At 35.1% G+C, this 20,444-nt stretch overlaps 2 protein-coding genes across 5 annotated transcripts; one reads left to right on the top strand and one right to left on the bottom strand.

The window, feature by feature from the left end:
* Positions 1 to 345: 345 nt before the first annotated feature.
* LOC127157423 (lipopolysaccharide-induced tumor necrosis factor-alpha factor homolog) lies at positions 346 to 13,124 on the bottom strand. 4 transcript variants are annotated; one of them, XM_051100668.1, is made up of 8 exons: positions 13,054 to 13,124; positions 9,073 to 9,136; positions 7,552 to 7,815; positions 6,079 to 6,111; positions 5,948 to 5,980; positions 5,337 to 5,369; positions 3,396 to 3,543; positions 346 to 1,404 (listed from the first exon to the last, which is right to left on the bottom strand). In XM_051100668.1, exons 3-8 carry the CDS (start codon positions 7,796 to 7,798, stop codon positions 1,299 to 1,301), a joined length of 600 nt encoding a protein of 199 aa, XP_050956625.1. In that variant the 5' UTR covers positions 7,799 to 7,815; positions 9,073 to 9,136; positions 13,054 to 13,124; the 3' UTR covers positions 346 to 1,298. The 4 variants fall into 4 exon arrangements, with proteins under 4 accessions (XP_050956625.1, XP_050956626.1, XP_050956624.1 ...); XM_051100669.1 differs by lacking the exon at positions 13,054 to 13,124 and having other exon boundaries at positions 9,077 to 9,172; XM_051100667.1 differs by lacking the exon at positions 13,054 to 13,124 and having other exon boundaries at positions 9,073 to 9,172.
* Positions 13,125 to 15,557: 2,433 nt separating this feature from the next.
* Positions 15,558 to 20,129, top strand: LOC127157424 (nuclear factor 7, ovary). The gene is made up of 6 exons (XM_051100671.1): positions 15,558 to 15,968; positions 16,092 to 16,187; positions 18,694 to 18,924; positions 19,009 to 19,031; positions 19,103 to 19,221; positions 19,390 to 20,129. Exons 1-6 carry the CDS (start codon positions 15,573 to 15,575, stop codon positions 19,875 to 19,877), a joined length of 1,353 nt encoding a protein of 450 aa, XP_050956628.1. The 5' UTR covers positions 15,558 to 15,572; the 3' UTR covers positions 19,878 to 20,129.
* The last annotated feature ends 315 nt before the right edge of the window (positions 20,130 to 20,444 follow it).

Here is a 20,444-nt window from a genome sequence, read left to right on the forward strand (position 1 = left end):
TTTATTTAGTTTAGATTATTAGTTGCATATTTCAGTAATTAATCTGATAATAATTTCAGTTAGTGATTTTTATTACTTAAGTTTTCATCTATTTTATTTCAGCTTTATTTCAGTTACCAAAACATATTTTAAATCATTTTGGTTTAAAATTACAATAACGGCATTGTAACAACAGCAAGATATGACATTACATTTTTATCAGTGCAATTAAAATCGCATTATTTCCACTCTGTGTGCAACAGAGCGACTTGCTTTTTAAAGTAGTTTACTACGCCCTCTATTGTTTATTGTATAGATTGCAGGCACACAGTTGTAGTATATACATTTTTAATATAGAATGTAAAATGATTTTAGATACTACACTGCTGACAAATTATTCTTACTGGTCATATGGTTTACAGAGCAAATGATGTACAAATTAGATTAAAGTTTACATGAATCCATGTACATGAAACAGTTGTTATGCAATTTCACACAGCCTTGTTTTTTTATACAGAGCATTTCAGTTTCTTTTGCCTCTTGAAATCAAGAAACATTTATTATTTTATTTGTGAATGTGATCAAAGTATTCACTAAGGCTGTCCCGTAAATCTCTCTTGTGAAAAGAGCTGAAATTACAGGAAATTGAACAACAGATAACTGGTCAGAATCAAAACGACTGTTGAGCTGTTAACTTCAGTAAGGTTCACTAATTCAATTTTAGGAACGATTTACTTCATTAGTTTGATTTCTTTAAACCATCTAATAAGGTTCATTTAATGACAATAATAATTGTTAACCCTAAAACCCTTAATTTAAAAGAGGATTATAATGAAATGTTGAGGCTTAGAGATGAAGATTACAGTAGAGTTGCGTGCCATAGCAATATATTACATTATGAGCATATAAATGTTAAAATTTTAACTTATATTAACAACATTGACATCAAAGCTATGTTAGTTTACTTATTTGCTATAAAAGCTCATACTTAAGTTACAATACAATCTTCAGACTCTGAGACATAGCTGTGATCTACATTTACAGCCAGAGTTGAGTGTTCAGTTCTATTTCATACAGTATTTATATTCGTACGTATTTAAATAAATATTTCATACAATGTAAACACTTACCATATAGTCTTACTACCTGTGTCATAATTGTTACATTCAGTTAATTGATGAAGGTAATTATTTGAAATCACTTTTCTTACAAACCTGTGTTGGAGTTTAACGTTGCATAGGTTAAGTGTACTGTGAAATGAAATTCAGACACATTCCTTCATCTTATACCCATTAAAATGGGACATGTTTGAATCCAGATCACAGGCGCTTGTAGAAAGACAAGATGTTGTTGCAGTTTGGGCAGCGATGCTCAACATCTTTACATGAGTCCATCCAGAAAGGTGCTAGACAGCACGGCCAGCACCTGCAGAAGATGCATGAGACTCAATCAATCACTGCTTGTCCTATTGACATCCACTAACTGCTGCTATTTTTCTCTGCTTCTGTGGTCTTGGTGTCTGCTGGCAATATTGCAAGACAAAAGCCTATGTTTTGCATAACTTTTATTCACATTGAAACTCTGCAAGCCTATGCTGAAAGAAAAAAAAAAAAAAAAAAAAAAAAAAAAAAAACTGGTGTAGAAACAATTTACACTAAGGAACTGTAAGTACATTTTGAAATTAATAACAAAGAAACAGCTAATTGGAAATAAAATCTGAAATTCTGAAGTTGAAAGATTGGTATTTTATTGTAAAAATGCACTCATATGGTGTATTCTGTCTAAAAATGTGGCACAGAAGCACTTCTGAAGTGGCATTTAGGTGTCTAATTAGACTGTTTAATGCTGCTCAGAAGGAGGCATAAATGCATTTACACAGAAATCAAAACTACAATGTACAAAAAAATAAAAATAAAAATAAGTCAGCTTAAAATAATTTGTAACCCTGCTGCCTTAAATTTTTACCTTCAGTCAACTCAAATAAGTTTAGTCAACTTGAAATGTTAAGTTGTACTAAGTGACAACTTAGATATTCAAATTGACTGAACTTAAAAGCTGTGTTTGTTACCCAGCTGCCTTAAAATTGTAAGTTGAATCAACTCACACACTGAGTTTAAGTGTAAGGTGTTCAAGTTCAACTTTTTTTGAGTTGACTGAACTTAAAATTTGAAGGCAGCGGGGTAACAAATTATTTTAAGTGGACTCAACAAATAGTTTTTTACAGTCTACATTTGGTACTAAAGCTTGAGATGCGATAATTTAGTTGCATCTTTACACTGGATTTTAAGCAGGCACAGAGCAGCTTTAGAGGATCAATTTCCTGATAATTTACTCACCCCCATGTCATTCAGGATGTTCAGGTCTTTCTTTCTTCAGTCGCAAAGAAATTATTATTATTATTATTTTTATTTTATTTATTTATTTTTTATTTTTTTGAGAAAAACATTCCAGTAATTTTCTCCATATAGTGGACTTCAATGGTGCCCAATGGTTTGAAGGTCCAAACTGCAGCTTCAAAGGGCTCTACACAATCCCAGCCAAGGAATAAGAGTCTTATCTAACCAAACGATTGGTAATTTTCTAAGAAAAATAAAAATGTACATACTTTTTAACCACAGATGCTTGATTTGCATGTAGGCGGAAGTACTGATTCAGTGTTCACAAGGCGAATGTGCAAAGAAAATCAGCCTTTTACAAAAAAAGGTAAAACAACAGTGTTGGACGATTTTGAAGTTTTAGGAGAAAATGAGATGGCGTTTTTTGCTCTACCCTACCTTTTGGAACAGAACTAACCGTGCATGACTTTTCTAACGTGATTACACAATGCTTGAAGATGCAGATATGCATTGCAGAGCTATTGCAAGATGAGCATTTGTGGTTAAAATGTATATAAATTTGTATATATATATATATATATATATATATATATATATCTATTCTAGAAAATGACTGATCGTTTTGCTAAATAAGACCCTTATTCCTCGGCTGGGATTGTGTGGAGCCCTTTGAAGCTGCATTGAAACTGCAGTTTAGACCTTCAACCTGTTGGCCACCACTGAAGTCCACTATATGGAGAAAATTCCTGTAATGTTTTCCTCCAAAAACTTGTTTTCTTTGCAGCTGAAGAAAGAAAGACATGAACATCTTGAATGACATGGGGGTGAGTAAATTATCAGAAAATTTTCATTCTGAAAGTGAACTTCTTTAATTCAACTGTGTAAAGTGTTAAATACTCCTAAAAATAAAGATTCAAAAAGTTTAGAATTTTTTTCACAGAGATGCCATAGAAGAACCATTTTTGGTTCTCGAAAGAACCTTTTAGTGAAACATTAAAGGATCTTCACAGAACCAACCCTTATTTTTAAGAGTTTGTAGTAAGTTTTATGAAATTATAAAGGTGTAAGGAGAAATTTTACCCAATGAGGGCAAGACAGCCGCAGGCCAGCCAGGCCATGAGTCCAGAGTAGTGATCTGTTATAGTGATCACTTGGTGCTTACAGTGAGGGCACATGGTTTGTGCGGGTAAATCACGCAGGCTGGGGAGCATCACTGTGGTTGTTACGGCTGCAATGCACAAAAACACAATACATGATCCTGATAAAAAGAAAAGCTGCTGAACCAGTTCTACCATTGTGTATAGCATAATTTATTGTTTGCCAGGAGAAATGGTATTGACAGTCAAACAGCTTAACAGTAGCATTGTCATTTTTCTTTCTTTATAGGTCATCATTTGAACATCAGGCTGTGGATTGGGTTTTGGAAGTTTGAGATATCAAGTTGAACTAGAGAAAAGGTTTGTCAAGACAAACTTTGAAGCTGGCTTGAGAAAGCTAAAACATTAAGTTAGAAAAAGTTTTAAAAGCTAGAAGTTTGAAGGTTTTCAGTTTGAAGTAATTTGAAGTTTAAAGTAGTTTTAAAGAGATAGATAGATAGATAGATAGATAGATAGATAGATAGATCAGCATGTTGTTAACATGTTTCTAGCATGATTGACAAGTTACTAGCATGTTGCTAACATGTTTCTAGCATGATGCATGATTAGCAAGTTACTAGCATGTTGTTAGCATGTTTCTAACATGATTAGCATTTCGTTAGCATGTTACCATGTTGTTAGCATGATTAGGATGTTACTAACATGATTATCAAGTTACCAGCATGTTTCTGGCATGATTAGCAAGCTACTAGCATGTTTCTAGAATGTTTCAAGCACGATTAGCAAGTCACTAGCATGTTGCTAGCATGTTTCTAACATGTTTAGCATGTTGCTTGCATGTTTTAGTGTGTTATTAGCATGATTTGCAAGCTACTAGCATGATTCTAGTTGCTAGACTTGGCTAGTAATAGACATGTAGATAGATTGATTAAATGAGTTTGAATGGATTAGAAATAGTACATAGAAGGGAAGCTTGACTGAGTCTCAAGGGATTCTGGGAGTTTTGACAGTTGGAGTGTGAATAGTCAAGTGTCATTTGAACATTCCGTCAATATAAATCTATGGAATTTTCCCCCAGTTTTATTCGTCATTTTTAGGAAAACTGTAAATGCGATCAGTTAGAAAAGATACAACAACTCGAGTCAGATCAGTTTGAAGATCTTGAAGATCAGTTTGAAGTTTGGAGTTTGTAGAGTTAAAGCCCTAGGATAGAGTCAGAAAATTTAGTCTCAGAAGAAAAGAAGAAGAAGAAGTTTAAATAGCATTTCAGTAAGTTGGCTTTCTCAAGCCACCTTAATAACTCACATACAGCTTTGAATGGAATGTAGTAGTAGTATTATTACTCCCCCAAAAGTGAAAACTGTGTCATCATTTACTAACCCTTATGTCGTTCCAAACGCATAAAACTTAATGAAACCTAAGAGGTTCTGTCACTCCTTTAAAGGTCCAGGTAACCAAAACCTGATCCAAAAAGGTCATAAGGCCTCATAAAAGGAGACCACATGAATCGAGTGGTTTAATCCAACTTGCGTCTCTTCACAAGACTTGGATTTAATGTTTGATTCAATGTATGTATGTTCATATTTATGTTTATTTATGTAGCACCGTGGTCCTGCGAGACACGACACTTCATTCCACTGTATGTCCACACATGTAGCGGAAATAAAGTTCGACTTGACTTGACTTGATTTTACAGTGCCTTATGGCCTTTTTTTGGATCTTCTAAGCTTTGGTTACCTGGACTTTCAGAGGAGAAACAGAAACCTCTCAGGCTTCATTGAATATCTTAATGTTTTTGTGATTACCCAAAGTATTATGGGTTTGGGATTTTCTTTTTGGTTGTTTTTGAAGTTTTTGAAGAGCCTACTGAGCTAAGAGTCTGAGACTGATCAACTGTACTGTACTACTGAATACTGTAACTTACTGGTTGTTTGAGGATACATCCCAGGGTTTGGACCTTTAGAAAAGATTTTAAAAGAGTGTTATTGCACTGACATCAGTGACTCCCTAGTGAAAAATAAATATACTAAAATGTATTTAAAATAATTTTTTGTTCATGCTAGTTATACTACAAAACATTTACATATTATGCACTTAATAAAAACACCCTGCATTCGAACTTATACTAAACTGGTATACTAACAACTAATTTTGTACTTAATGCACTTTAATTGTATGGAAGTAGTGCTGAAGTCCAACTAAAGATACTTTAAGTATATTTGATTGGAACTGTTGCAAGTATACTTAAGGTACACTTAAAATATTTTGCATTTAAAGACCAATATTATTTAAAGATTGTACAATCCTCATCAGTAGTGACATTAAAACATATTTTAGGCTTAATATTAAGAAATGTACATTATGCACAAGCAGTACTCCAAATAAAGTTTAATTACAATTTTTATATCAGTAAAAATAAATGCATTTTAAATCTCTTGCTTTCTTACTAGGGCTGACAATAGATAAAACCGTATTAAGTAATTTGCGGGGCTATCTGTTGAAATAACTGTTTGAAGTTAATAATTGAAAACTTACTTGGCACTTGAGGATACATCCCAGGGTTTGGACCTTTAAAAACATTTTTAAAAGAGTTTCATTGCACTAATACCAGTCATTGGCAATAAATAAGACAGTAAGTGATAATTAATTAATACTTTTCAACTTACTGTTAACTTGAGGATACATCCCTTGGTTTGGAGCTATAGAAAAAGATTTTGAAGCAGTAAAAGCGGTCACTGACGGTACATATTTCAAGACTCAAACAGCCATAATTGATCTCAGTTGTCAACATGCCGTTGTATATCGTGATCAAAATTTTATTTTGAGTAAAAAGACATGATTATAATAATTGTACACAATGAAACCATATTTATTGCTCTCATTTTTATAAGTGCCAACATTTCAAATCTAATCTATAGATCATGAAGGTTAATGTTTGTGTGTGTCTGATATGATCAAGCAACCACTCAAGTGCTTGTGATTTAGAATGTAATGACCACGCCTTCTCATGAATAATAATGAGCTACTACAGATGTACACTACCAGTCAAAAGTTTTTAAACAGTAAGATTTCAAAGAAGTCTCTTCTGCTCTCCAAGCCTGCATTTATTTGATCCAATGTACAACAAAAACAGTAAAATTTTACTATTTAAAATAACTGTTTTCTATTTGAATATATTTTAAAATTGAATTTATTTATTTATTTATTTTTATTATGTTGAAAACAGCTGAGTAGATTCTTTTCAGCTTTCTTTGATTAATAGAAAGTCCAGAAGAACAGCATTTATCTGAAACAGAAATCTTTTGCAACAATATAAATGTCTTTATCATCATTTTTGATTAATTTAAAGCATCCTCGTATAATGTTAAAAAATCTTTTTATTTTAGATAAATGCTGATCTTTGGATTGATAATAATAATAATAATAATAATAGTAATAACTTTCTTGAACAGCAAATCAGCATATTAGAATGATTTCTGAAGGATCATGTGACTGGAGTAAAAATGCTAAAAATTCAGCTTTGAAATCACAGAAATACATTTAATTTAAAATATATTTAAATAGAAAACAGTTATTTTAAATAGTACAAATATTTCATAACTTTACTGTTTTGCTGTGCTTTTGATAACAAATAAATGCAGGCTTCGTGAGCAGAAGAGACTTTTATAAAAAAACAAAAAAAACAAATCTTACAGTTCAAAAACTTTTGACTGGTAGTGTATATGTGTGTTTAAATCCACTTCAAATCTATTATGTATACATGTATTTATTTATTTTCACAGAAGCCACAAAATATTTTCTTCTCAATAAGGGAAGAAATAATTAATTAATGTATTTATTTTTAATAGGGTGTCCTAAATAACACAATCTGTATTATCAACAAATTGTGGCATTTATATGCAATATTTTGTTGGCCAGTCAATTCTGACTAGGAACAACACAACTGTAACAAGATGGGGGAAAAAAATTGGGGGGAAATTGTAAGCTTTGTGAGCAAAGTCAGTATGTTTTAATACAATGCAATAACATTGACTACCATTTTCAGGAAATAGGAAATCCTCTCTGGGTCTGAATGAAATGAACACAACATGAGGGTTAAGAAATGCACCAACAAGCAACAAATTAAACTAGAAACATACCTCTCTGATAGTTTGGATTAACTCCTGGCTCTGGGTACGAGCTGTATGCTATATTAATATTGGGATATGGATTGTATCCTGGGTTGTGGGTCATGTCTTTTCCTGCATAGTCTGCTGGATGGCCTGGGTAGGGTGGAGCAGATTCAAGAGCTTCAATGGCTTTCGAAGCCTCTATATCTTCCATATCCTCCATATCCTCCAAATATTCCACCGTTTCCAAATCATCCAAATCGGCTTCTCCGGCCATATCCGTATTCGTAGTTCCTTAAAAAAAACAAAACAAAAAAAAAAAAATAAGAGATAACAGAAGCACACAGAAAACAAGTTGCAGGTGAGTCGTTTTAGGTTTGAGGACTACTTGAGTCCCAATGCAAATGCCAGCAGAAAAAATGTTGACATGACTCATTCAAATCTCTGCAGTCCATCCAAATTTCGTTCCGACATGGAAATGTTCTGTTTGTAAAGTACTTTTGCACTGCTTTTCCTTTTGGTCATGGAAACAGACCTTCATTTTCCACCGCATCATCAAGACCAGGAACTGAAGACGTCGCTGACGTAGCTTGTAAGATCCAAGTTGTAGAGCTTCCCTCTTCCATTTGAAAAGCAAATTGAGTTATTTCCGAGCACAGAATTTTTTTTAATTAATTTGCATTTACAAGTTGAGTGTCTAATAACAAAACTCTTATATGTGTAAGTGAAAATCAGGATTAGGCATAAAAAAAGTCTTCAGAATTAGTAATACATGTGAGAATCGGCTGAGAATTGAACAAATGGTTAAAACCTGACTTTGTTTGCTGTTGTGTTTCTGGTGAATAATCGATAATACAGACTTCTTCACCTTACAGATAGTTGTTGAAAGCAAAAATGCATTATGGAATCAACATCCCAAAATTAGTAAGAAACAAGTATTGGATTTCATTAAGCAAATATTCAACAACTACTAAGCCTAGAAAAGAAAAGAAATTAGACTTAAACCAGATGTTTTTGTGATGTAAACAAGTGACTACAGTAAACTGCTTGATAGAAAAAAAAAAAAAGAACTGAATGAAAACGTTGAGTTTTTGAGGCACCTGGCCATTGTAGAGCTCTGACGTCAGTGCAATAACGGTGGCAGACATGAAAGCTACAAAATTACTCATTACACATGTTTTGTATAGATTACCAATTCAGGAACACTGTTGCTGAGTACAGACTACTTTAAAGTTATGAATGAACTTTCATTAGACATGCCAAAGAATTCAGCAGCATGACTGTTTCGTCATTCACACAAACAATATGCAAACAGAGCAGAAAAATGAGCTCTCAGCCACAGATGGTGAATGAATTGTCAATTTTAAAGCAACATTGCGTTATGTATAATTATATAAGGAATAGTTGAATTGTTAATTTATATACTGTCATATCTGTTAACTCTTGCTCATTAGATTATATCTAATTGCCTTGGCTCAACACCACAAGGTTTCACAGATATCTCTCTTCTGTATCTTCTTTATCTCTTAATCTACTTCCAGTCCAACTTACCTACAGGAATGAGAGGTCAGAAGTTTGAGGTTGGATGTTGTATTCCCTTGGAGACCAGATGAAACTGAGTTCAGGAAAAGGAGAAAAGGGTGTGTATGAGTTTGAGAGGAGTGTGAAGAAAGGAAGCAAAAAGGGAGGAGGTTTTAAACCGAGCCAAAGCCAAATGTGACCATGGACCACAAAACCAGTCATAAGGGTCAATTTTTCGAAACTGAGATGTAAACATCTTCAGAAAGCTGAATATGTAAGCTTTCCACTGATGTATGGTTTGTTAGGATAGAACAATATTTGGCTGAGATACAACTATTTCAGTATATGGAATCTGAGGATGCAAAAAAATCAAAATATTGAGAAAATCGTCTTTAAAGTTGTCCAAATGAAGTTCTTAGCAATGCACATTACTAATCAAAAATTAAGTTTTGATATATTTACAGTGGGAATTTAACAAAATATCTTCATGGAACTTGAACTTTACTTAATTTCCTAATGATTTTTGGCATAAAAGAAAAATCAATAATTTTGACCCATACAATGTATTTTTGGCTATTGCTACAAATATACCCCAGCGACTTAAGACTGGTTTTGTGGTCCAGGGTCACAAATATGCTTCCGATGACGACTTCAACCTCTAAAAGTGTTATGTGGTGGCTAAATAGATTAATTCATTCAATCATACTTGATCTAGTTTAACCGTGTTAGGCACAGAAATGCCTATAGTAGTGAATTTCATACAGAAGGATTCTATCACATGTCTATACATATTCTTGTGCATCATCTGCTTTTTGGCTTTTATGCTGTTTAATTTGTTTCGTAAGTGATTCTTCTGTCCTACTACAGACCACTGACTTTAAATGACCTGCCTACACTCTAAAAAACGCTGGGTTGTTTTTTCAACCCAAATGCTGGGTTGAGACCGCTGGGTAGGAAAGTTGGGTTAATTTAACCCAATTTTGGGTTAAAACTGGTCTTAATTTATAACCCAGCGGTGCTGGGTTAGGAACGCGGACTCGAGAGAGAGCAGGCACGTCGTGTCCACCGTACGTCAAAAAGTGCGAGAAGCGGCCATTTTCTCAGCGTCTGCAGATGGAAGCGAGTGAAGGACGATTTTCGGTAAGTAAAGATTAAAAAATGTAAAGTCATCATTCATTATGTGTGTCCGGGAGTATTTTAAGACTTGGAACGCGGGAAAAGTCGGAAAAAGCTTTTATTGTAAAATACGCTGACGCGGTTTTCGCCTCAGAAATAGTCTTAACGATGTCTTTGTAGATGTTGAAAGCCGAAGACATAGGAAAGCTTCATTCTCAGGATTGATGTAAGTTATTTTTGAAAATACATGTTTCTGTTGTCTTCTGCCTGTTTGCTTCACATTTTGAACCATATGATGACTTGTTCACATTTTATTTAAACCATTGGTGTCCGTGTTTTTCATTGCAGAACTCAAACCAACTTTGGAGTTAATGACACAGAATCCTACTTGTGTGAGGAGGTGATCTTCCCAGCTTCTTCATAAGAGAGGGAAAGGCGGTTTAAGGCAAGTAAAGGTCATAATGTCATGTTATCAGTTTTTTTTGTCTAAGAACAAAAAACATTTTATGTAGGTGAGCCAGAGACATCATGTAGAAAGCCAGAGACATAGGTGAGCACTTAATTCTTTTGAGATTGATGCAGGTTATTTGTAGAAAATACATGTTTCTGTTGTCTCCTGTTTGTTTGCTTCACATTTTGAACCGTATGATGACATTTTAATTAAACCACTGATGTCTGTGTTTTTAATTGCAGAACCTAAACCAACTTTGGAGTTAATGACACAGAATCCTGCTTATGTGAGGAGGTGATATTTTCAGCTCGTTCATAAGAAAGGGAAAGGTGGTTTAAGGCAAGTAAAGGTCATATTTTTTTTTTTTGTTTTGTTTGACTAAGGGTAAAAAAAAATATGTAGAGGTTAAAAGGGCAGAGACATAAGAGAGCTTCATTCTTTTAAGATTGATGGGAATTATGTTTTAGAAAATAAATGTTACCGTTGTCTGCTACTGTAGTATTCTAAAGCACTGTGGTAGACAAAGACAATAAACAACCACACAATATGGTTGAAATTATAAAACAGTCTAGTTACCCATCCTTACAGAATTGGATGCACCTCTGTTTGAAAATGGTTACATTTGAACTAAATGTTTTCTTTTTTAAATGTTTTTCTCTTTTAGGCCACTGATGAAGAGCAAGTGGTGACTGGGATGAATGCTGGACAAAGAGGAGAAATGATCTTTCCCCCAAACTGATGCAACAGTGGTTTTAAAGGAGGAGGCCACCCCGGATAATGTCAAAGATGTTGCACGCCTTTGCTGAGCTGATGGGACTTCATGACCACATCAGTTATCTTAAAGAGATAATGAAAATTGGCAGTGATGCATTTTCTGTATGTGATCATGGACTATGAAACAAGCCGTAAGTGTATAGTCTGTAAAAACAAAATGTCAAATGCTTGTTCTGTGTTGTTCAGTAGAAATGGAGTTCACATTCATTCATACACATGCTCACAATACTTCACACATTTGCTTGTGTTAAATGTTATAATGTCAGTGTTAATGTTGTGGTTTTATTTTTAGTTTGTGTTTTAAAAAAAAAAAAAAAGAAAGAAACTATTAACTAATTGTACAATTATTGTAAAGTAGTGTTTTTGTACAGTAGTTTTATACAAAATACAAAATTTACCAGACAAAATAGTCAGCAGATATTCAGTGCTTCATTTATAAACTCAGTACCTGCTAATGCCACTTTTTCTGCATTTCTTTTCACATGCATGTTACTTTTGAATGTTTTCTCTTGTTGTAGTTTTTAATAAACATTTATCTTTTGATAGTCATTCTGTGTGTGTTAAAGTGACTTTATAATGATCAAGATTTGTAGATTTAATGCCTAGCTCAATTTTGGGTTCATTTTAGCCTAGCAGTGTAGTAATTTTAAACCATAAAAAAAAGCAACCCAGCATGCTGGGTCAATAATCCAACCCAACTTGCTGGGTCAAAACAACCCAGCGTTGGGTTCGTCCCTTTTTTACCCAGCGCTGGGTTGCCAAAATAACCCAAATTGGGTTGTTTTTAACCCAGCATTTTTTTAGAGTGTATGTTCTGAGGTTATGTATTCATGCTTATATGCATTAGTTTGCTTTTCTTGAGCCTTGTCGTGCCATTAGTTTTGCTGCGTGCAAGAGTTGTTTGAATATCTTTGCATTCACAAACTGGTTGATGACAAAGAATTGCCAAAAGAAGTGAATGTAGTGATTGGCATTCTTATGAAAAATATACTGTATTTTGAATCTTTTATAGCCTTCATTTGTATTAGTAATACTATTTTCACACCTAAGAGAGAGCACATAAATGTGCTCACATAAATGTGAAAATACATCTGTTAAAAAGTAACTATGCAGGAAGCAGAGGTTGCGCTAGACTAACATTGTCCGATTTCTCGATTTTTAATAGATTTTCATTTTAATTAACCAATATTGATTCTTAAATCACAGTCTGTCTTTTGGTCTATGCTGTTTTCAGTTGATGAATGAACAGTATAGTTAACACAACGGTTAACTCTGGCAGGAAGTAATATGTAGTTCTATATTAACACTAAACTTAATACTATTAACTAATACGTAAGCAGTATTAACTAAGAAGTAAATAATTTAGAACGAAGGTCCTCATTAAGTATGCAATCATTGCTAATTCAACATATACTCATTAAGAACTACTGCTAACTATGACCAATTGAAGAATAACCAGATAATTACTAAACACAACAGTAACCTGTCTAAAATGTTGTCTTTTTTTCATTACTAATAAAATGTCTTTTTAGAAGTTTGCACCTCAAATGGGTTCTTTGCGGAAACTAATTTAAGAATATTATGTTGCCCCCAAATATGTTGGCTACAGATTGAGACTGTGGCCACGTTCACATTGTCAGTTTTTGGGATTGACAACCGCATTTACTTACAGGTGTGAGTCTCGAAATGTCCCGTTCACATAGCAGCTTACAGTCGCTTTTGGAATATTGTCTGTATGAACGTGCAACAGGAGTAAAGCCCGTATTCCTTACAAGCAACACAGACCAAAGCAATATCAAATATGGCAACGTCCGTAAGACTGAAAGTATTACCAGTTTCTGACATGACATAAATCCAATCTAGCCATGAGTTCATCCATCAAATCATCATTAATTGACAGCAGCTTTTAATTTTGAGTGGGGAGCGGAGCATTTAAGCCACGCGAAGAACGCAAAACTGACGGGATGGAGCGGCTCCGGTGGAGACATGGATATAAAACTTTCAGATGACACACAGCTAATTTTTCCGTCACTCTAAGTTACCGAAACTACAAATTAAAGCACTCAGCACACGGTAGACCCACGTTTGTACGGCAGAGCGGCTCTCTCGCACTGAATAACATGACAGACATCTATAGTTGGCCAGTCATGTTTCATTCACACAGCGCATGTTTTTCCAAGAATGCGGTTGTGAGTCTTGAAAATTTACGGGCGTGAGTCCGTTTATAGAATACGGTTGTCACGCCCGTAAATAACCACACTGTGTGTGAACGTAACCTTATTAAGGACTCAAATACGGTACTGACAACCGTATATTCTGTTGCTGTGTGAACATGGGTACTACTTTTATCAAAGGGTGCATGTATGTTCTGTTTATTTCAAACTTAAACACAGAATAATAATAAAGATAACAACCCAGATAATGGACCAGTAGTTACTCCAAGCTGACAAGGTAATGCTTGAGTAATTAGTGAGGGGTTGTTAGTGAAGTAGGCTTAAGTAATTAGGGAATTAGTAACTCACACTTTTTAGCTTACTGTAAGATTATTTGATTTGTTCAAGTACAAATTTGTCAGGCTAGTTTAGCTCCCAGCATGCTTTGTCTCACACACACACACACACAATTAATATAAGGGGAGATCTGTTAGTATTTAATGTTCTGTTGTATTTAAAGGGGATTCTGTTATGTCACAAAATAGCCTTGTCTGTCACTTTCTCATTATCACAAAATGTTTTTATTTATTTATTTATTTATTTATTTATTTATTTATTTATTTATTTATTTCTGAATAGTTACATTCATCACATTTAATTCTGATTTTGTAATTTATTACAGCATTTATGACTGGAGTAGTTTAATGCCAATTTTAATTGACAGTAAGAATGCTAAAGTAGGTGTGATATATTTGTTTATAAATATTTAATATTTCGTAACCAGTTGTCTGTTCTGATTTATTATCTATTTTCATATTCCGTCATCCATGAGGTAAACTTTTACAATGTTTCTGTGAGCTTGAAAACACTGAATTTGGTTATGAGATACCAGAAGATAGTTTTGAATCATCATGAAGCAGTAATCCAGGCAGAAAAGGGTTGTGACGAAGGAGTTTGAGCAGCTCCATGGGGCACTGTCCTCCCTCCAGAGTTTAGCTCCAACCCTAATTAAAAGCACCTGGACCAAAGTAATCCAAGGTATTCAGGATTACTTGAAAACTACAAGTATGTGTGTTGGAGCAGAACTGTGACCTTCCATGAGCTGAATTTGACACTCCTGTGGACCTGCCTCATTTTGTTCTGTAACGGATACCCAACAGACAGACACCAGAGACAAGGTGAGCACTATCATCGATTTTGACCATACGTTAAATGTCACTTTCAGTGTGTACTGTTTTTTTATATGTATTTACACATTTTACAACATTTATTTTATAGTTCTCTTTTACATTGTTTAAATTGGCCACAACAACTACACAATCACTTTATTTTCTAAACTTTAACTCTAGTAGAGAGTTTGTTCATTTTAGACTGCCACTTAGACTTTATTCATAAGTCATAAATGAAGTGCAAACCGCACTCTAAAATGAACGCATTCTCTAGTAGCCTAGAGTGAATCATGAGCCACGCGAGCCTGGATATATTTGCAATGCTAATCTTTTACGTAAACAAACCGTTTCAGTTCACACCCATTGTAGGCTATAGGTCGTAAACGACTCTATTTTTTGATGAATCATGTGAGTCAATGATCCATTGATTTGCTTATATAAAATAGGGCTCATTTGTCACCTATTGGTTAAATTAAATAATACATATTAGCGAGTAAAGTGCCTTGTGTCTTTTTTTAATCAACATGTGTCCTCTCATTTGTTTATTTTCAACGCATTTTGTTCACATTAGCCTGATAAAAATCCTGATGTTTCTGATCTGCTTACCAACATAACCAAAGATGATCAGAAACTCCACCCTTTTACAAGACTTTTTTTTTTACTCCTTTCTGCCATACAGACCCATATGTCTTGACTAAAGCAAAAAATATAGGTGATCAGTTGAAAAGAAAGTGAAACTCTTTAAAAAGGATTTTTTTAAGAAGACTTTTTTCCTGAACAGACTTGTGAGTCTCGTGGCTATTCATCATTAATTGCATCATTCCGAAAGTGAAAGTAAAGTTTATGGTTGGAGCTCAAACGGTGAAGATGGATTCACTATTTGAAGAAGAACTTAATTGTCCAGTGTGTTATGAAATCTTCAAGGATCCTGTTGTTTTATCATGTAGTCACAGTTTTTGTAAAGGGTGTCTTGAGCAGTTCTGGAGAACCAAGGAAATTCAGGAGTGTCCTATCTGCATGAGAAGATCCTCCAAAGATGATCCTCCAACGAATCTTGTGTTAAAAAACTTGTGTGAGTCGTTCCTGAAGGAGAGGAATGAGAGCCCTTCATCAACGTCTGAGGAGATCTGCAGTTTACACAGTGAGAAACTCAAACTCTTCTGTCTGGACGACGAACAGCCTGTGTGTTTAGTGTGCAGAGATTCACAAACACACGACAATCACAAATTCAGACCCATCACTGAAGTGGTTCCATCATATAAGGTAATAGAAATTAAAATTCCTCTATGTATTTTTGCTTCATTATCACTTGTATGATGTTATATCATGCACTTTTTCAGCACCTGGTATTTTATGTGTATGTATTTTAATTTTGGTGAATTCTAGGAGAAGCTAGATACAGCACTAAAATCCTTACACGCGGAACTTAAACACAAAGAAAATATTAAAGGGGAATTTGAGAAAACAGTTCAACACATCAAGGTGAGGAAACGGTCCCATTAATTATTTGAAAGGGGAGTGGGGTATCACTATGTATACATAAATTAATAAACATATAAATTAGAAAACTGCCTTTTTCGTTTTTTCCCCAAAACCCAAATTAAACAGAATTCGGCTCGATTGAAAAAAAAAAAATCTAGAAACGCCCTTTTCCGCCGATTGTGCAAACAAATATTAAACCGCGCAGTCATCAGTTGTTTCCCAGTTTAAACAACAGGGATTGTGCCAAAAATGTTGGTTAGAAGGTAGTTGTGGGTGCAGAAGCGAAGCAAATCATTATTTATGAGATAAACGAATATTTCTCTCGTAGTTTGCCGAATTTATGCGTACCGTTACTATTACTGAAAGTCAAAACGACGCACTGTTATTTAGGAATTTGCTACGTAATTCACTCTAAAAGCATTAGCAGCAAGCCAAAGAGGGCAGCTGTGCATTTTGAACACTTGCATGATGTTTTTTTGCTCGGACCATACAATAAATTCACATTCTTGAATGAGCATAGTTTCATTGAAAGGGAAATCTGTACTTTTTTCTGTCAAAACATATGTGAGCGGAAGATATAAAGACACATTAACCCTTTCACGCGTACGATCACACCAGTGTGATCATTCTTGGCTGGTCCCTGGAGCGTACGATCACACCGGTGTGATTCGAACGTTCAGCGCGTCACGTGATCAGCTGCTGAATTCAAATCTGCTTTGGCGCTTTGGCTGGCTCTGAGCCAGATCGGACGCGCTGAGTGCTTGTCATATTATCGCAACTATTCAGTGTTTTCAACCATATAATGCTTATTTTAGGTTCCAGACATTTACATACACATACGTCCTAGTAAAACGATGCATTTATAGTTAGCAAAATACAGGCTGATGTCTATGGAAGCGGCAATAATGATCCTTACAAATGTAATCTGACGACATGTTTTATTGATATCATATATACATTGTGTAGGTAACTATAAAGTTTACTCTGCTCTTCTCCAAGCTCACCAGAGACTTACTTTAATGTTTTTCGGGAGGAGAGGATGATTTGCGTTTTGTAAATCACACAGCTCGGATTCAGCGCGAACTAACATGGCGGCGCCCATCACTCGGCATAGATCAACTAACACGCTCATTATAAAAGTGTTTAAACCTCCAAATACATTTACTTGCACATATTTCAGAATCAGAATATCAGATATTTCATAATACAGTCGGCACGTTTGTGAATATTAATAATAAAAAGGGGAAAACTATATAAAAGTGATACATGTGTCATACAGCGCTATTGTGGCTGCGGTGTGTCAGGTGACAAACACGACGCGTCGCCATGGAAACAATAAGGCTATACGTTCTAAATAACGGTCGCCTAAAAAAAAACTCACTCTGGGGGCTCAGCTAGAATATTTTAAACTCACGTGTGAAAGGGTTAAATTGTCTCTTCATTTTAAATGAACAGCAGTATATGTAATCATATATGTGAGCCTGGACCACAAAACCAATCTTAGGTTACAATGTGTGGCAATAGCCCAAAATATATTGTATGGGTCAAAATGAACAAGTTTTCTTTTATGCCAAAAATCATTAGGATATTAAGTAAAGATCATGTTCCATGAAGATAGTTTGCTATGAAGATAGCATTGCTAAGAATATCATTGAACAACTTTTTTTTTTTTTTTTTTGACCCCCAGATTCCAGATTTCCAAATAGTCCCAGCCAAATATTGTCCTATCCAAACAAACCATACATCAGTGGAAAGCTTATTTATTCAGCTTTCAGATTATGTATAATTCTCAATTGACCTATATGACTGGTTGGTCCAGGGTCACATAGAAGTTCAAAACAACAACAACAAATGTTTAACGATCTATAGGCATGTCACAGATTTCTTTGTAAAACAATTTTGTAAACTAAGCGGTGCTTGCGAAGAAAAGCGTTCATACATATTTCTGCATCAAAATTTTTTGTTATTTTATTATTGAGACAGGACAGTGAAGAGATGACAGGAAAGTACTGGGTAGAGAGGGGAGCGGGATCAGCATAGGGCCTTGAGACAGGAATCAAGCTCGGGTCACCATAAGTGCAGTTGCGCTATATATGTTGGCGCACCAGATTCACACAGGGTTGGACTCTTTTTGATTTGGCATATATTCTATAAATTTACACTCAATATACTGTATAGTCAAATCCTAGCAACCATATAGAGCACGCTAGCAACTTCACAAAAACACGAATAGGCTATATCTCCACATCAGAACATCATGGAGACAGGGATGCCATTTTTTTTACCATTTTAAATAAACTGTGTAGCCACACCCTAGCAACCATATAGCAACATGAAGCTGTATCTCAGCACCAGAACACTGTTCAGACATGGAGGTTGTCTCTTGTATTTACTGTTTGCCCCCTAAGCATAAGAAATTCAGTAAACTAAGCATGTTAACTCAAAATGACATGTAACAAAAAATGTGTTGATTGAGATAATTGAAGTGAATGTGGTATGATTTCAGTTTCAAGCTGAGCACACAGAGCATCAGATTAAACAGCAGTTTGAGAAGCTTCATCAGTTTCTCAGAGATGAAGAAGAAGCTACAATCACTGCACTGAGGAAAGAAGAGGAGCAAAAGAAGCTGATGATGCAGGAGAAAATGGAGGAGATCAACAGACACATCTCAGCTCTTTCACACAAAATCAAAGAAACAGAGGAGATAATGAAAGACAATGATGTCTGCTTTCTAAAGGTCTGATTTCAGATAATGGATTGATTGACTGGTTAATGATTGACTGAGTTGTTGTTGTTGATAAATTGTGTGTTTGTTCTGCAGAAGTTTCCAGTCACAATGGAAAGGTGAGTGTCTCTGGTCTCGCTGCTTCTAAAGCCAAAGCCACTGCAGTTCTGACTCCTGAATGTTCTTCCAGAGTTCAGATCTCACAGCCGGATCCACAGACGCCTTCTGGAGCTTCAATTCATGTGCCACGTTACTTGGGCAACCTGCCGTTCAGAGTCTGGACACATTTGTTGGACAGGCTCCAATACAGTGAGTCTGAAGAAGATCTGTGCTCTTAAACATACACTGGAAATGACACATTCTGTAATCTTTAGAACATTTAGGAGAAGTGTCATAATTAATAATCATTGTACGGTTCACTCTTGATCCATTATATGAACATTAGAATAAAAGCACCGGTTGATTGTGTCTCAACAGCTCCTGTGATTCTGGATCCAAACACGGCTCATCCAGGGCTCGTCCTGTCTGATGATCTGACCAGTGTGAGAGACCGCTGGAACAAACAACCACTTCCTGATAATCCGGAGAGATTTGATCAGTGTTTCTGTGTTCTGGGTTCAGAGGGATATAACTCAGGAATACACTGCTGGGATGTGGAGGTTAAAGGGAATTCATACTGGATTCTTGGAGTAACTACAGCATCGAACCAAAGGAAGGGACTCAAGTTCTTTGACACCGGAATCTGGAGTGTGCAGTATGGACTGTTCAAACGGTCTGGTTTTCCTGTTAAACAGGAGCTTGAGTGTGTGAGAGTTGATCTGGACTATGACATGGGTATGGTGTCATTCTTTGATCTTGTAACTAAAACACATCTACACACATTCAAAACTACATTCACTGACACTGTCTTTCCTTTCTTTGAAGCCGCTTCCTCTTTGAAGATTTTGCCACACAAAATGTATTAAATGTTACACCTGGATCTTTTCCAGTCGTCATGTTTCCAATATTTTATATTTGATCTGAATAGAGCATTTGCACTTACATCACGATTTGGTCAGTTACTCAGATGTGCAGCAATACTCAGATGTAAACAAGATATTGCTGTATTGCACTCTTAATGTACTACTGAATATGTTGTTCTGCTAATGTATGCTGTCTAAACCACAGAAATAAAAAACATATGGAAGCTTCTAAATCATAGAGAAAGCAGAAAAGCTTAGTAAGTAGGAAAGGGCACAATATTTTGACAAACTACAGTTAATAGGTGGTAAAGATACGTACGAGCAATAATAATTAAGATATTAGCCTAATATTTCACCTACCTGACTGGAGAGGATGATCACAAACACAAATGTTATCAAGATTCTTGCCCTGGAAATCCTGGTTCAGTTTGGCCAACCCAAAATGCCTTTTGTTCCTCAGACAGTTTTTTACACTCTTCTCCTTGATTTGTTATAACTTTTGGCAGTCTATAGTACTCCAAATATTTTCCTGGTGCGACTGATTAGTACAGCCAAAAAGATAACAATAAT

This window comes from Labeo rohita, unplaced genomic scaffold (genome assembly GCF_022985175.1).
Source record: "Labeo rohita strain BAU-BD-2019 unplaced genomic scaffold, IGBB_LRoh.1.0 scaffold_107, whole genome shotgun sequence".
NCBI lineage: Eukaryota > Metazoa > Chordata > Actinopteri > Cypriniformes > Cyprinidae > Labeo > Labeo rohita.

Bases quoted from the DNA above. Each gene is read 5' to 3' on its own strand.
- LOC127157423 (XM_051100668.1), bottom strand. From the start codon at position 7,798: ATGGCCGGAGAAGCCGATTTGGATGATTTGGAAACGGTGGAATATTTG. The intron at 3,544-5,336 runs GTAAGTTACAGT...TGTGCATTGCAG, and splicing joins GATGTATCCTCAAACAACCA to CCGTAACAACCACAGTGATG. The intron at 1,405-3,395 runs GTAAAATTTCTC...CATCTTCTGCAG, and splicing joins GGCTGTCTTGCCCTCATTGG to GTGCTGGCCGTGCTGTCTAG.
- LOC127157424 (XM_051100671.1), top strand. From the start codon at position 15,573: ATGGATTCACTATTTGAAGAAGAACTTAATTGTCCAGTGTGTTATGAA. The intron at 18,925-19,008 runs GTCTGATTTCAG...TTTGTTCTGCAG, and splicing joins ATGATGTCTGCTTTCTAAAG to AAGTTTCCAGTCACAATGGA. The intron at 19,032-19,102 runs GTGAGTGTCTCT...ATGTTCTTCCAG, and splicing joins TTTCCAGTCACAATGGAAAG to AGTTCAGATCTCACAGCCGG.